Source organism: Triturus cristatus, chromosome 7 (genome assembly GCF_964204655.1).
Source record: "Triturus cristatus chromosome 7, aTriCri1.1, whole genome shotgun sequence".
NCBI lineage: Eukaryota > Metazoa > Chordata > Amphibia > Caudata > Salamandridae > Triturus > Triturus cristatus.
The window spans coordinates 620,250,898-620,267,497 of record NC_140590.1 but is presented as its reverse complement, the minus strand read 5'-3'; the positions used below and the strand labels follow the sequence as shown (position 1 = coordinate 620,267,497).

Below are 16,600 nucleotides of genomic sequence, written 5' to 3'. Positions count from 1 at the left end.
AGGAATGGCATTGAGAGAACAAATTAAACCACATGTAAATTGGTAAAGTCCACCTGATGAGGAGAAAAGTACCATTCCCCCTCCTTAGACTGTGTATGTACCATACCAAACTACATCGCTAGTGAATGGCTCTCAAAAAGTATGCTATATGCCAGAACCAGTGCAGTAGACCTGACCTCATTGGGCACTCACAATAAAGCATACTCTCATTATCTTATTGGCTGGCAGTTTTTGTAATAGTACAAACACGGGAAATGGAAGACGTGAGTATGGATCATTTGCCTTGTATGTAAATACTGTACATAATCCCCAAACAGTTTACCGTTTTGAGAGTCAAACTCTTGTTGCCTCAATTATTAAATGTTTGCTGCTTGATATCTACTAATTTTAGTTTCAACGAATATTTGGATGTTCTGGGGGTGAACAGTTCTAGGAATTGATGGGGGGGGAAAGCTATTTGTTTACATAACTCCAACGGTTCCTTTCCTTAAGGATTCTTGCACTTTGAAAATACTGAGAAGCTTTGGTTCAGGAGCTAACAGTGCTTCTCAAAGCCCAGATACAGTAATTGAAACCTACACAAGACGACATAGTAACATGCCAAGCCACCAGTACCAAGCACTTCTGTTTATAGTATAAAACAGATTGTCAGTTACTTTGTTTTTTACATTTCATTGCACAATTTTTATCCCTAGTATGAAATTAATCTTCTGGAACTCGTAAAGAAAAGAAGATCGGTAAGTCAATGAGCAATTCTAGTACAAATTAATTAAATCGTTATTTATGGTGGTTTTCAACATACTGTTGGCTAACTCCTTTTCCCTGTTCTGTACCACCAGCGTATTGGATACTTCTTTAAACAGGATGACATTGAGTATTCCATTGTTCATCGGATACACCGCATATTCAAACGTGCCACAACAAGATGGAAGGTATGTTAAAGGCAAATGGGAGCATTTAATAGCAAATTACTTAGCAACTGCAGTCATGTTGGTTAGCACAGCATTACAAGTTGTCATCTGAGTTTTAAATGAACAACCCACATTCTTGGTGACCCATGTTTCACTAAAAATTATATCTGCCTTTTTAGTTTTTGTGCTTTGCTAATAACATTGTGTGCATTAGTGATGGAGGAATTGGGGCATGGGTCATGCAAGCCTAATATTCTACTTCCTTGTCCAGAGAGTGCACTATGGAGTAGAATAAATTGGTGTGAGAATGGCATACTCGTCCTGTTATGCTATTGTGGTTACCTTTCTGTAAATCGCTAGTCCATCAGTCAAAGTACAGAAATAATTCTGAACAGAAATGCAGGTATTGCCAGAGTTGTGAACAACTATTTAGTGCTATGGATGCATTCGATTCCATCATGTTTAATTTATGCTTTTATAGAGACTGAATGCGAATCGGTATTGTCTTGACTCCAAAGGGAGTGTTCAACCAAAACTGCTAACTCTTGTTCTCTCCAAACGGGAACACAATCCCTTTTTGATGGAAACACACAGAGGAGGTGACTCGCCTGCCATTCCAGATGAGTTGCCTATATAACTGCAGGAATATGTGCGTGTGTTGTATCACATCTTTATTTACAGTACTTGTGTTTCAGAAAACTATGCCCCAAGAGTATTGGTAAAAGAAAACTTTAAACTTTGTGGGATGCCACGAGAAAGAGTGGCAAGAGACCTATTGGAGAACATGAAATCCCTGTGCCACGACCAGTTATTGAAGAACCCTATACAAAACATTTTATTAAACACTGGACCAAGAATTGTCAGATAATATGTAAATTGCAAATCCAGTAGTATATCCCCATTCAATTATGTTTGGGCCATTTGTTTATTATATTGAGGGCTATTGGTTTTATGGTATTTTGGCGCTTCCTTCTGCATTTATCCATATTTATTTTGACTTTTGTGAAAAAAGTAAGCTGAAACTAGTATTTTTCCACATTTAACCAATATATGTACGCTTATTCTTGAACATCTGACAAGTTGCAATGATATGTATACCCATAAATGATAAATCGATACACTGGTATGAAAACATACGTTTTGGTATCAACCTTGTACACATCTACTGCTGTTTAGGCCTCATTATGAAACTTTGTCTCTTTTTTTGACTCGCTTATCTTCCAACCCACACAGCTGTTGGCCTGGCATTCATAACCGACAGCATTTAAAATCACTCAAAAATAAAAATCTTTTCCATTTTATACATGTTTAAAAATAAATACTGGGAGGAAAAGATGTTTTTATGGCTGTATTTATCAGGGAGCCTTAATTATATTAAATGTTTCCCACGTGGCATTCAGCTCCTCAGCTTACTACTTGCTGACTGCAGTTTCGGGCATACTAATAAATAAAATTAATTCTCAGAATACTTACTCAAGTGGTCAAACCAGTAAATAAATCCATTGTACAGTCTAGTTCACCCCAGCTGTGCAAGCAATTGCAATACTTATTTTTAGACAATTGCCTAATATTGGCACAGATAAGACACAGTGGGAAACACGAAATAAAGTAATCCATTTCAGTAATGAGGCAGTAGTGATGGCAAAATAGTAGCAAAAAGAAGATCCTATGTTGATTGCATCAGAGACGGTTCCTGTGAACCATCAAATTTCTTTTGAGTTCTAAAATCCAAAGTCCTGAATAAGTCCCTTACATAATGGAGAAACCATTCAAGTGGGGCTTTTTTTTCAAATGTTGGTCAATTTTTATTTTTTTAATTGTGAGACTAAATCCTTAGTCATCTTCTTACAATCCCTTCCTCCCAGGTCTGTCCTTTCTAAGTAAGGGTAAATTTGGCAAAGGCTGACTCTGGGAACCTATTAAAAAAAAGTCAACATTCTTGGGGGAAATCCGATTTAAACATATTTTTTTGACGCAGCTTTCACTTTCATATAACTTGACAGATGGAATTTTTATTTTGCACTCCCATAATAAGTCAAGTCAAAAAAGTCTTTATTGCGAATATTTCATCATAAAAGACATGTTAATAATTCATCATATACAAGTTAAAAAGTACAAATAAGTTTTGAACCAGTATACGTAAAACCAAATAAATAGATTTTCACTATTAAAAACATCAATAATAAAAAGATATTAAATGTGCAAAGTTAGAATGACTTGAACTATTTAAAACCTATATCATGACGGACTACACAGTATTAGGATCAAAATAATTAGGGACAGATACTCCGATTCCGTAAAAGCCATGCCCAACTGATGTATATAGCCACACCAATGATCGCAAAACTTGAGGTATCAGACTTCAGTATTCTACTAGCAGTCAGTGCTTATCTAACTCTTAGTTTGCGGCATACAGGGCGCAACCACAACCGTCTTGGGCGAATATACTCCGGGCAAACATAGAGGAAATGATCAACAGTTTGTCATATCCACACAATGGGGACATTTATCATTACCCGGGGTAGACCAACTTTTTGTAAAGCAGCGTAATGGTAGGGTACCAAGTCTGAACTGATGGTAGAGTTTACGGTCCTGCAATTTTGTAATTATGTCCCAATATACCTCAAGATATGGTTCGTCCTTATTAGTCAAATATGTTATAGTCGAAGTACCTCCAGTCAGAGAGGCAAAACGCTTATCTTTGACCCATTGCCAATAGGTATCCCTAAAGATATTTTTCGGGGGTGTAGGAAGGTGGATATCTGACTATGGTTACCCCCAATTTTTTGCCTAGTGTCTAGCTGGTTTTTCGACTTAGTTGGCCTGAGATCCTGCCATTCAGGATCTCAGCCTAGCTGTTCTCTCTTTAAAATGGACTCCATGTACCCTAGGTACATACCCAATTGATTGGATCACCCTGTGAGCCCCTGTACCAGTGTACACTAGGTACCCAGGGCATTGGTGTATCTGAGGCCTGCCAGGGGCTGAAGCATGTATTATGCCACCCCAGGCTTGGCCTAACAAATTTGACACAACTGGCTGATCACTCAGCTGGGGTAAGTTGGTGTAACCACCTCTTACTTAGGTGTAGTATACCTATACCTAACCTTAAATGGGACACATGTTAACCTATAAGTCACTCCTATGGCAGGCCTTAACAATCCTGAAGGCAGAGTGCTTGGTTCCATGTGAGATGGTGCTCTGGCATGAGCTGAGCCTGTCTGCAGTGGTCGGAACAACTTCCTTCTACTGTTTCCAGATATCGTCATACCATATACTCTTAAGTGCATTATGAACCTCGCGCTATCTTTGGTTTGGCTTTATCAAAACATGTCGAGTAAGGTGTCATACGAATTGGAATACTGGCGACGGGGTTAGCATTCCACCCTCCTCGAGGGACACGACATGTACAGTACCTGAAACCCGGGTAAAATCAGACATAGCCTCAGCTCCACAAAATGGATGCTGCCACCACAGACACAAGTCTGCCCTCCTGCAGCTGGGAGTCCTTCCAGCTTGGGAGGTGTGGACAAAGGGTTTCCTGCCAGGGGAAGTGCATTGCACCACCCCAGACAGGATTTTGTGTATTGGTCAGGTAGGGCTTGAAAGAAACCAGACATGCCTGTGGCTCACAAGGAGCCTAGGTGCATATGCCAGTTCAAACCGGTCCTGGGGCACACCAGTCCCGGGCCTGGGGCGAGCTGGACAAAGGATTGGGGGTGTAACCACCCCCCTTTCTGGTCCCACCCTTAGGGAGGGACCTAGCAGGTAGTCCGGCCCCTAGAATCCGCTTAAAGGTAGGAGCTGTGTCCTAAGACTTCAGACATCCTGGAATCAACTTGAAACTAAGAAGAAGACGGGAACTTCGACATTCTGCTGCACAGAAGACTGAAGGAAATCTCCCCTGTGGTCAGGGAGTGACCACCTTGCTAACGCAAGCACAATCCAGCGAATCAACGTCTGCTTTGCCGCCGCCTCCCGCCGGAGCCCGAGCCCAGAGACTGACAAGACCTGGACCTCCAGACCTCTCACCGCCCGATCCACAGTCCCTGAAAAGAGGAGACCCGTGGAGGCACCGAGACACGTGGAACCAGCCATCTTGGAACGACGACGACAAGCTGCAAGCGCAACAACCGAGGCTCCCTCCAAGTTGTGCTTTGGGATCTGAGAAGCCCAACACCCGAGCAGCATCTGCACCAAAGGTGAGCCCTCCAGCATCTCCACGATCTGCATGGGGCCCTTCTGCATTTTGCCACTCGACGCACCTAACCGGTTGCTGGCCCGCTGGCTAGTGGCCATCTTGGCGACGAACTTCAAGAAATACACCGCTGGTCTGGTTGCTCCAGACTGGCCCTTGCTCCCCTCCAAAGGAGCAGTCCCTCTGACCATGCTGGTCAGAGCCATCAGCTTATCTTGTTCTCCACAACAATTGCTTTTGCCAAGGCTTGTTTGCTTCGATCAAGTCGCCGACAGAGAGAGCCTGCGTGGGACAGCTCGTGAACCGACTCCTGGACGTCGTCGACCTCCAGGGACCACGTGGCTGCAGAGACAAGCTACACCTTTCTTCCTGTTTGCACCCGACATTGCCTGGTACCCACCTGGTGCCACGCTGGTCACTGGCTAGTGACTGTGAACACTGTCCCCTCTGCTTACAAGTCTTCTACAACTCCGATCCGCTCTTGGATCCACCGCATCTCTCCCGGACCGACCGCCAGCAGCATCTTTGTCCACAGGTTCCACTGAACAGATAGAAGAAACCCGACGCACTTCGAGGCCTATGCACCCGCTTCCTGTGGGTGAGGTAAAGCTGGCACTCCGGTGCCCAAGTGTAGAGAATCATCTCTAGTGTCTGTGTTTCCAATCTTGAGTTCATAGTCCATCCGGAAGATCCTTTTTGCAGTAACTTTGTACTTTTTACGCACCCATTGAAAACCTATGGGAGCACGCGTGTGACTATTTGCTCTGCACACGCCACCCGTGGACCTCCTGGTCACTAACTGAAGTTAGCTCCTTGTAGGCCCAGCGATTCTAGAGGCCCTAGGCCTTTTCCCTTTTCTGTTCGTGGTACTTATACCACTATTTTAGTATATGGTTTGAGCGGCCACCAGGGCCTATCCATATAAAGTGCAACTTCTGTGTATTCTACTGTAATCTTGTTTGACGATTTGTGCTCCTGTGCTCATAAAGAGACTAGGGGTTACTTTGAGAAATAAATACATATATATTTTGAATATATATCTGTGTGGTGTCCTTTCATTGGTATAAAAGGGGGTTACATTTGGTAAAACAGCTGGCTTAACACGCTTCACGAGTTTAGCCTCAAAGACTGCTTAGCCTACGCTACCACTAGGGCAGCTAGTCCGAAAAGGTTGACTTACAACCACACCATAAGGGTTGCTTGGCATGGTACAAGGTGATCACTTTAACTAGTGAGCATCATATACCAGGCCAACTTCTCACAGGGGGGAAAACAGCCGCCTCAAGATTAGTCCACAACTCGCCCATTCCCATATCAGTCAGAATAATTTTAATTTCAGACAACCAACTGATTCTATGGGAACCCCCAAGAGTTTTAACTTCTAACAGTGCCTTGGCGTAAGAGGGCAGTTCTGGTGTGGTCCACAGACGTCACCATAGCGCCAATGGCCTAAACCGCATCATATCCTCAACAGGGTGGCAACCTAGGTCATATAGGAGGGGTATACGTGGGGAGGATTGTGGTAACCCTACTGCAGACCTAAGAAATTTATTTTGAGCCACCCTCAGGGAATCTAATTTACCAAACCCCCATAATTCAGCACCATACATGACCGCTGGAAGGATTTTAGACCCGTAAATTTTAATCAGGGGAGCCATAGGTTTAGTTGCCTATGTTCCCTAAGCAATGCTCCACCTAATTGAATGTGTTTAAGGGTATAGAGGTCAATCTGGGGCTTCCAGCCTAGGTTTTCGTAGAAGGTGACCCCCAGGTAGGTAAAAGTAGAGGTCTGTTCTAAGATTGCTCCTCCCATTTCAACCCTGGCCTTCACCGGTCTAGCACCACGTAAGACCATGAATTTGGTCTTCCCCCACATTTACCTCAAGCTCATGTTCGCGGCAGAACAACTCAAAACGGGACAGTGCTAACTGAAGCCCCTGTCGCGTTTTAGAAATTAAGAGTATCGTCTGCGAACCTGAGCAGGGGGACCTTCATACCAGCTAAGGAGGGTGTGTCAGTTGGAAAGTTTAAAAAATAATTGATTACCCCATTAATAAACAAGGAAAAGAGGGTGGGGGCTAGTACACATCCCTGTCTTACCCCCTTGGACACCTCAAATCTAGATGACACCTCCCCTGGTTTACCCCAGCGAACCTGGGCATATGTATATTCCTGTAATCTAATCAAAAGCCTCAGTAATTCAGGTGGCATGGCCATCGCCCGAAGAACTTCCCACAGCTTAGGTCTTGGGACAGAATCAAATGCAGACTTTAGGTCCACAAAGGCGGCAAAAAGCATGCCACCCCCATAATAATTATTACCCCCACATTCATCTTTCATGTTTATGGAATCAATATTAGCAGGCAAAATAAGACTTTCCAGTAGCACCTTGCCCAGCATCATATATCAACAGTTTCTTTGTTTGTTGCATCAATTATTTCTTTATTAAAAAATTAAAAGGGTTCCGGTCTTGAAACAATCCGAACATAATAAAACTGTATATGTTAAAGTTTGTTAATGAGAACAGTGTAAAAGTCCCATCCACCTCATATTTGTCTGGACATCCACTGCTTCTTATGCGGGGACGTTGCCAGTTTTGTGGTCTCCTGACATGCCTTCTACGTAGTTCTCAAGGATTTCTATGTTGAGAATACAGTAGGCCTCCATTACCGTTGTAATGTGGTGATTGACCTCCTTCATGCTGAAAGATGATCCCACAAAAGCCATGCCCATCTGAAGCGGATTGCTTGGTTATTAGGAGGCTCTGCTATCTGATGTAGACTTTTTCTTCTTTGCAGTGCTGATGCAGTAAGATCCTCAAAGTAGTATATTTTTGAGCCGTTCCAGTTGAGGAGTGTTTTTTTTTTTTTTTTTTTTTATAGCTTCTCACAGCAGTTTTTGTGGGTTGGAGGACAGTTTGACAACAATGCCTTTCAGTCTTGTTGTTTATTTTTGGATTTTTAGCCCATCTCTGCGCTGTTTCATTGCCCACTATTTCTCCCGTTCTAGTTGTAATACTAGTGCAGACTGAGTGTGCTTACTTCACTATGTCATCCCCTTCCATTTCTTCTGTGACATTTCTGATTCTTATGTAGTTTCATCTTGCACGATTTTTCAAGGCTTCATATTTTTCCAGCAAGGATCCTATTGTGGCCTCCATATCTAACATCTTGTTCTCAACTGGTCCAGCGTTTCGTTTTGGTACTTCCTGTCCTCAGAGTAATACTTTCTTTGACCTGTCTTCTTGTTATCTGTTCTTAGGACATTCATTGATTCAGATATCATTCGTCTGGCAAACCCTAACACCTGGTTTAAGTCCTCCTTTCAGTCCGCTGTCAGATCTTGTAGTGTTGTTTCAAATTCCTTTTTTGTTAGCACCATGTTGCCTTTCTTATTCACCATGTTGTCTACCTCTTGAGCCATGGTGTTGAGGTCTGCCTGTACCTGATTTATGTTGAAGTAATACTTTCCATGCTGTTTCTGGTTGCCTGTTTTTTTTGTTTTTTTGGCTCGTCCTCCTTAGCAGTATTAGTAACACTGAGCTCAGGCTTCGGCACGCCTCCTCCCCGCCTCTTTACACCACAGGCAAATCTGACTTTTGAGTGGAGCCCCCGCCATGCTATTGCTCTGACTGGGCCCCACCCTCAAGCTAAGGAAGGATCTCCATGACACTGTTCTCTAAAAGTCAAGTGGGAAGGGCTCCTCTATCCACTAAACTGCTTTCTCCGTCCAGGCTCCATCATCCTTAAGTGGGTGCCATCAGCTCCATTGTGGCCTCCCCAATTTGTTCCTCTTCACCTCCTGCGTCTGATCGGTCCAGCTTCCCTCTCTCTCTATTCAAGCTGCTGCCTCTTCCCACATCTTAGTGCTGCCACCCTCCGGTGGTGCATACGTCAGGCCCACGCCTCCATGATCTATGGCAGTGACAGGTAGGCTGCAAGCCACAAGTCTCTCAATCTCAGCCAGCACATCCGAGCTTTCATCCCTCACGTTGGTCTTCTTCAGTACCTTGACCAGGCTGCGCTCTACTCAGTTAGGTCCTTAAGGCGTACTTTGGATGACTACAGGATTGCGTCTGTAGTCTTAAGCGGCTCATCTCTGTGTGATTAACCCACTTAGGTCAGGCTATCTCATAAAATATTGAGGATTCACCCATCTACGTTGCACAGTGAGCGCAGCATAATAGTATAGACAACCACATATCATTGTTGGAATTCCACAGTTACCAATCATAGACCCAGGTCCAGTAATAAAAAGGTTAACTCAAACCCACACTCATGCCGGTGTAATACCTACAGCAGGAACATCATTAAGCATGTGCATCAAGCCCTACTTGATGATTAGATCAACATGAATCTGCTATGTACACTTGATGCTCAAAGAGATCCCCCGTATACATTGACTTAGCTGGCATCTGATCCCAGTAAGCAAGAATTTTATATGGATCAGTCTGTCAATTTGTGTGCAGGGCCCAAGTTGGAGCAAAACGAAATTTCATTGATGTTCAGTGAGGGGTGTATCCTGGTTGATGATCCATTTCTTTCGGACCTAGGGTCCATAGTGGAGTCTCGCACTCCAGTCTTTAGTACTTTGAAGAATCAGTCAACACAGAAAGTGCTAAATCTAGAAAGGGCAAAGAGAAAAGTGGTAGTGATACTTTGTGTGACTTATGGAACATAAAATAAAGGAATATATCCAGGGGCATGATTTATGGTTTCTTGAACCGTGATGAGTGGGGAAAAACATTACTCTCTGGGAAGAGATCACCAAGCATTTTCAGCCTGAGATGTCTTCAGTTCTCTATATACAGTATGCTCACTTTTTAGAGGCAATCTGGGATTGCACAACAATGGTACAACCAGAGTATAGGTTTAGCCGAGCTGTGTGTCTTAGTCTATCCCACTCCCAAACTAAGGAGTGAACGGTCATGCTCTCCATCCTAGACCAAACCAGGGGTGAGCAGAGGACTGCAATGATTGGAATAAGATTAGCTTTAGCTTTATCATTCAGCATTGCAACATGTGGCTGAAATGGGGCAGGGTGGTAAGAAAAGTGTGCGCATTGAGCTTGAATGCAAAGAAAAATATATATATATATATATATATATATATATATATATATATATATGTATATATATATCTCACTGAAGCCACGCGGCCCCACTGCTAAAATGGAAAAGTCAGGGTCTTCTATTTAAATGCACTGTTTGTCAACCCATACCAGTCTTAATGTATTGAACCAGAGAATAGTTTAAAAAACTGTCTTGTCAAATATGTAGGAATATTAAGGATAAGCAAAAGAGTTTAGGGAGAATGACCATCTGGCGATGGCTATTCACACCTGTTAAGTGATAGGGGGCAAAATAATCCACTTAAGTTATTTGATCTTCAGTCTTCGCAATGGTGATACCATAGTTTTTGCGTATGTGTTTTTTATGTGTATTTGTATACTGAACAGCTCACCTTGCAGGGTATCCTAGAGCTCAAGAAAGAGCTGTAAGGGCCGAGCCAGGGAATGGGCAAGGTGAAGAGCCAGGTCTTCAGTTTCTTGTGGAACTCAAGAACTGAGGAGGAGGAATTGATGTGCAGGGACAGGTCTTTCCAAGCTTTAGGAGCAATGTATGAGAAGGCACAACTATTGGACCTGGTTCTGAATATGTGTGGGTGTTTGCACGTAGGAGTCTAGTTAAAAAGAGGTGTCTTGTAGATTTGTGGAAGTTTATGCTGTGTTTGAGGTATGCTAGTGGAGCTCTTTGAGGTGCGGGGTAGGAAGTTGAGGATGAGCCTGGCTGCTGAATTTTGTGGTTTCGAATTTTCTGGTCAGTTGAGCATTGATTCCAGTATAGAGTGCGTTGCCATAGTCCAGCTTGCTGGTAATGAGAGCTTGGGTAACTGTTCTGTAAGTCTTGATGGAAGCAATTTGAAGATCTTCTTGAGCCTTTTGAGTTTGTGGAAGTAGAAGACGGTGACTGCGTTTTCTTGGGCGGTCATGGCGAGTTGTTTATTATTTACTATTCAAAGGTTCTCTGTGTGGGTTGCCAGGAGGGGAGTGGGTCTAAGTTTGGCAGCCCACAAGGTGAAATCCCAAAGCAAATTGTCTTTGCTGAAGATTACTACTTCCATCTCGTCTGTGCTGAGCTTGAGGTAAGTGCTTTTTATTTGTCAACTTCGGTCACGCAGGCAGAGAAATTGGTCTATTCATTTGGCATCTTGTTGGCGCGTACGAGTTTAGTCAGCATATGATATAATGTTGATTATGTGGGTGCATATGATGCTGACAAGGGGTGTCATGTAGGTGTACACCAGAGTGGGGCTGAGTAAGTATCCAGATTGAACTTCGCAGATGAGGTTGACGGTTTCATAGATGAAGGTGGTCAGGCTGGCTGGCTGGCTGGCTGGCTGGCTGGCTGGCTGGCTGGCTGGCTGGCTGGCTGACTGGCTGACTGACTGACTGACTGGGTGTTGTGGCCTGTCCCGAAGGAACACATCTAGAAAAGTATGGGACCTTGGATGTTGGTTTTGCGCAGTGATTGACTGAGGGCGGGAGATGGTGTTGAAGGCTGTGGTAAGATACAGTAGGATGAGGGCTGCAGTCAGCCTTGTCCATGATCTTCGGAATATAATCCATAGCGGCAATGAGGGAAATCTCGGTACAATGGTTGGGCCCGAAATCGGATTGAGTTGTGTTCAGGAGATTAGTTGTCAGTGAGGTGGGCAGTTAGCTGTTTATCATCTTTGCCTTGACTTTTTCTGGGTAAGGTAGCAGGTAAATAGGCTGGTAGTTGGCGAGCGTCTTTGGGTCTGTTGAGGAAGGAGGAGTACTGTAGTGTTTTTAAGTGCCTAGGTAGTTGGCTGTGATGATTTGAGTCATTCAGGATCGAGGTGTGGGCTGCGCTGATTAGTTCCAGTCCTTTGTTGAAGATATGCTAAGAGCATGGGTCAGAAGGTGCTCCGGATTGTATGGACTGCATGATTATTGTGATTTCTTGAGTAGTGATGTTGGGCCTGGTGGTCAGGGTGGTCCTATGGGTATTCGCCGAGATGGGCAGGAGGGCTGCAGTGTTGGAGGGGTCTGTTTGGGGCTTGAAGTGTTTCATAGATGATGGTGATCTTGTTGCTGAAGAATAGGGACAGCTGGGTGCTGACATCCTGAGAGAGGGTTATGCTGGTGGAGCTTACTGTTAAAAAAGTGGCTTTTTTCACTATGGCAAATATTTCCTTGGCACTGTTTTTCTTTCTTTCTTTTTTTTTTTTTTAAAGTCTTTATTGGGTTTTAAACAAACATTCAATAAGACACATCAATTTTACAAATTACATTCATTCAGGTGTATTAATCCATGAACTTGAGTTACTTTTCAAGGTGGTCTGGAGTGCTGTGCTAGTGGCCCAGGACTTAACCTCCCCTCTACCCACTTAATAAAGATAGTACAGTTTACAACCCAGTTAGCCCATCAAGGACTCTGCTATTAGTCTGTATAATCATTGCTCAATATTTTAACCCACCCCCAACTGGCTCCCACCCTCCACCCCCCAGGCTTGTCACATGCGACCGGGCTCTTATCCGGTGATGCCCTGCTATGTGCTAGCTGCCATTATAGTTCTGTACCACTAGACTACCGTTAGAGGAGTAGCTGCTCCAGTCTATCTGCTCAAGTATTCGGCATATAATATGGTCTAGAGTGTGGGGTTTAACATTCACCATCAGGGGTTTCTCCTGCTGGGTCTTCGTCCCTCACATTTACTGTGTTCTTTAGCAATTCCACTAACGCTGACCATGCCCTGCCTGTTTCCAATTCCTTCTCGCTCCCTGTTTTTTTTGGCTATTTGCAACCTGACTGCCCCCTCACATTCTGGCCATTTTATAAATTCTCTTTTCAATCTGTGTATGTTTTGGCCACCTCTCGATTTTCAATACCTGGTGATGTCCCTTTTAGCTAAGACCAGTCCCAAATCCAGGAACTTACTTGTCACCTTATTCTTGGCTGTGTGGGGGAAACAGTGTAGTAGGCAATACCCAGGTGTTACTACTATCTCCCTATCGGTCACATCTGCTAATAGTGTGGTTACCCCTTCCCAGAAATTCCCCAGGTTCGGGCAGTCCCGGAACATATGCGGGAATTCTGCTCCTTCCATACTGCAACGTGGGCAAGCGGCTGTTTGTGTAGCAAAGTATTTGTTAATCTTGCTCAGAGTGAGGTAAGCTCTGTGCAATACATAAAAATGTACCAATTGGAACCTAGCATTTCTAGTGCTCTTCCATGCCCTTTCTACTAGCTCCCTCACACTTTCTCGACTGTAGCCTCGCCCAGGTTGACCTCTCATTTTTGACGCAGCTCACTCAGAGGTGGGAGTGTTTCATGTGTAAGACGCCTGTAGGGCCATGTGACCGCTTTAAATGTACCAGCCGCTGTCACCAGATATTGGCACCCTGCTGATGTCTGCGGATCTCTAAGTCCCCCGCCAGTGTTTCTGTATGGCTGGCGGGAGGGCCGTGTGTACCAAGAAATCCCCCCCTAGGCAAGTCATTTCTCTCCCGAAGGTCATTGAATGGGATCAGAGTACCCCCTCATACAAGTCCCCCAATGTGGATATTCCTATCTCCTCCCCAGGCCTCCAGTCTATTCCAGTCTCACCCATGGGGCAGCACCTCACACATAGCCAATGGGATCTCCGGAGCATAGGGGCATTCAATCCGATTTCGCTGTAAACTCTTATTCCAACATTTGCGTGCTGTTTTTAGGTCAGTGGGGATAGTATGGTCCCGGATAGGAAGCTTCAGTATTACTTGCGATAGTAGTTGCTGGTTTGGGGCCTAATCTCCCTGGTCCTCCGTCCCCCTCAGTGTTCCTGCCACCCACTTCGTGAGCCACTGTAACTGCCACAAGGTAATAGCACACAAAGTCGGGTACGGCCAGTCCTCCCTCTGCTCTTGGTCTCATAAGGGTGGTGAGCGCTACTCTGTCTGCCGGTCCCCCATATAAACCCAGACACTGTCCTTTTAAGTTGGGTGTTAGACCTGGCACCATTGGCGTGGGTCTCCCTTCCATTTTTTGCTGTTGCCTCGTGTTTTTGCTGGTTATAGATGCTTTGGGCTCTGTGCCACTGCTGTTCAGTGCCACAGTGCAAGTGCTCCCTATGGTAAATTGATGTATGGATTAGTGACTCCATGATTGGCTTGATTGGTTTATTTGTCAGACCCTAGTACAGTGCACTGCGTGTGCCCAGGACTTGTGACCAATGCTGCTGGTGGGCTTGCAGCACTGACTGTGCCACCCACCGGAGCAACTTGTAAAGTTTGTCTCAGGTCTGCCATTGCAGAGCCTGTGTGCAGTCTGGGGCAAGTGCACCCAATTGCCATTCCCTATACCTTCCCTTTTATACAAATTAGTCACCCCTATGGTAGGCCTAAGGGCAGGGTGCATTGTAGGTAAAAGGTAGGACATGCCCTGTTGTGTGTGGCATGTCCTAATTGTGAATTACAGTAATTTACGTTTTTCACTATTGCAAAGCTACCTGCTCTCCTTAGGCCAGAATGGGCAGTTTGATTATTACATTTTTTAATCCTAACTGATTCAGGGAACATGGTAGAAATTCGAGTTTAGTATGCCTGAACTCAGAATGATAAAATACAGCTTTTAGTGACGTTGGTTTTAACATTCTGTGTTTAAAATGCCACTTTTAGAAAGTAGGCATTTTCTTGTCTAACCATCCAAACCTGCCTCTGCTAGGCTGTGTTTTCCTGGTCTGGAGTTTGAGTGACAGGGGCTGGGGGATTCTAGGAGACAGGGTGAGTCAGCACAAGGCTGAATAGAGAGATCTGCATCTAGATGGGTGGGAGGGGTTGCACCTGGGACCTGAATAGGGCTGGGCCTTCCCTCCACAATGCTGGCTCCACCTCCTGTGGTGTGTCTGATGTCCCTGCCCTGCACTGTGAAAGGAAAGTAGGAGACAGGTCATCAAAGTGCTCCACGACTGACCAGAACTGGTTTGGACTAGGCAAAGGCTTCTCTCCCTTCAGAGAACAAAGAGATAAGGAGTATAAATATTGGGACGCAGACCCAAGAATTTTAGATCACTTCTGGGAATCAATACAAATCTTTGCTGAGGAGAAGAACCAGGAAGCTGAAGGAGGAGACTACCCCTGTGCTGTGTGTTTGGGGGTTGGCCTGCAGTGGTTGCTTCATTACCAAAGAGGAGAAAAGGACTGAGTGTGCTTTCTATCAACTTGAAGAAGAATCTCCAAGGGCTTGAACTAGAGCTTGCCTCCTGCCTGAAGTCTCAGGTATTCAAGACTTCACCAACCAGCTCCCCCCTGAATTCCCTTGCTGGGAATTGAAGTGCCTGCTGTTGTGCTGGGCCTTCTGAGAGACTGCGTGTCGCTGGGAGCTGGAAGCGCGACGCAACAACGAGAAGCGTGCCGCAGCCGCTGTCATCGCATCGCCGAGGAAGCGAGCCACCGCTGCCGCTTTCGTCATCGCATCGCCAAAGCGCAGCGCATCGCCAGAGAAGCGGGACGCTGCCACAGAGGTCATCGTCGCATCACCGGAGAAGCGCATCGCAGGGCCTGTCGCGGCTCCAAAGATCGAGTCTCCGCACTGCCGCCGGGCGTGCACGCATCACACCAACGTTGTCGCATTGCAACCAAGACGCCATTTTGTCGCATTGCACCGGAGAAGAGTATAGCATCGAGGTGCCAGCGTGTCGCATCGCTCCGGAGAGCAGTAACAAACCGACGCATCAACTATCCACACAGTAAGGAAGCGAGCGTCAACTCCCCTGCGCAGCAGTAAGGAACCAACGCATCCACTCCCCTGCGTGTAAGGAACCGACGCATCACCTTCCCTGCAACCCTTTTGTTTTAGTTGCGCTACGCATCTAAGGTACACTGAGAGTTAAGTGTCGCATTTACAACTTAAGAGAACTGAGCTATTTATTAACATTTGAGAGACTATTTTTGAGTACACTATTGTGGATTTTTGTTGTTTGGTCTTGTGTTCAGTCTATATAAAAATACTTTTTTTATAATACAACCTGTGTGGTGTCCGTTTATAGTGTTGTCACTGTATTACTGTATGTGTTCACAAGTGCTTTTCACACTGCCTCTGATATAAGCCTGCCTGCTCGTGCCAAGCTACCAAGGGGGTGAGCAGGGGTTATTTTAGGATTGTAGCCCCTTACCCTGACTAGACGCAAGGGTCCCTATTTGTCACAGGTACCTACCTATGCCAACTAGAGACCCCCAAATCTAACATTGGGTAAATAGTCATGCCGGTATCCAGACTGGCAGTGTTCCGAAGTAATACGAAAGTCTTGGTAGTGTCACCATTTTTAGGAGGGCGATCCGGCTAGCCACGACCATGGGAGGGTCTCCCAGAAGTTGAAACTACTTTTGGTTCCCCTTAAGGCCCTCCCTATATTACCTTCCAGTAAATCCCCTTGCGAATGGTAAATCTGGGTGCCCAGATATGTCAAGCAACCGTCCTCCCATTTCA

At 45.0% G+C, this 16,600-nt stretch overlaps 1 protein-coding gene across 1 annotated transcript in view; it reads left to right on the top strand.

The window, feature by feature from the left end:
• UTP6 (UTP6 small subunit processome component) overlaps nt 1-16,600 on the top strand; it is a 357,262-nt gene that overhangs the window by 33,069 nt on the left and 307,593 nt on the right. The window contains exons 3-4 of the mRNA XM_085617191.1: nt 696-737; nt 840-932. Coding sequence (XP_085473317.1) covers nt 696-737; nt 840-932 — 135 coding nt within the window. The remainder of the gene's footprint in view (nt 1-695; nt 738-839; nt 933-16,600) is intronic.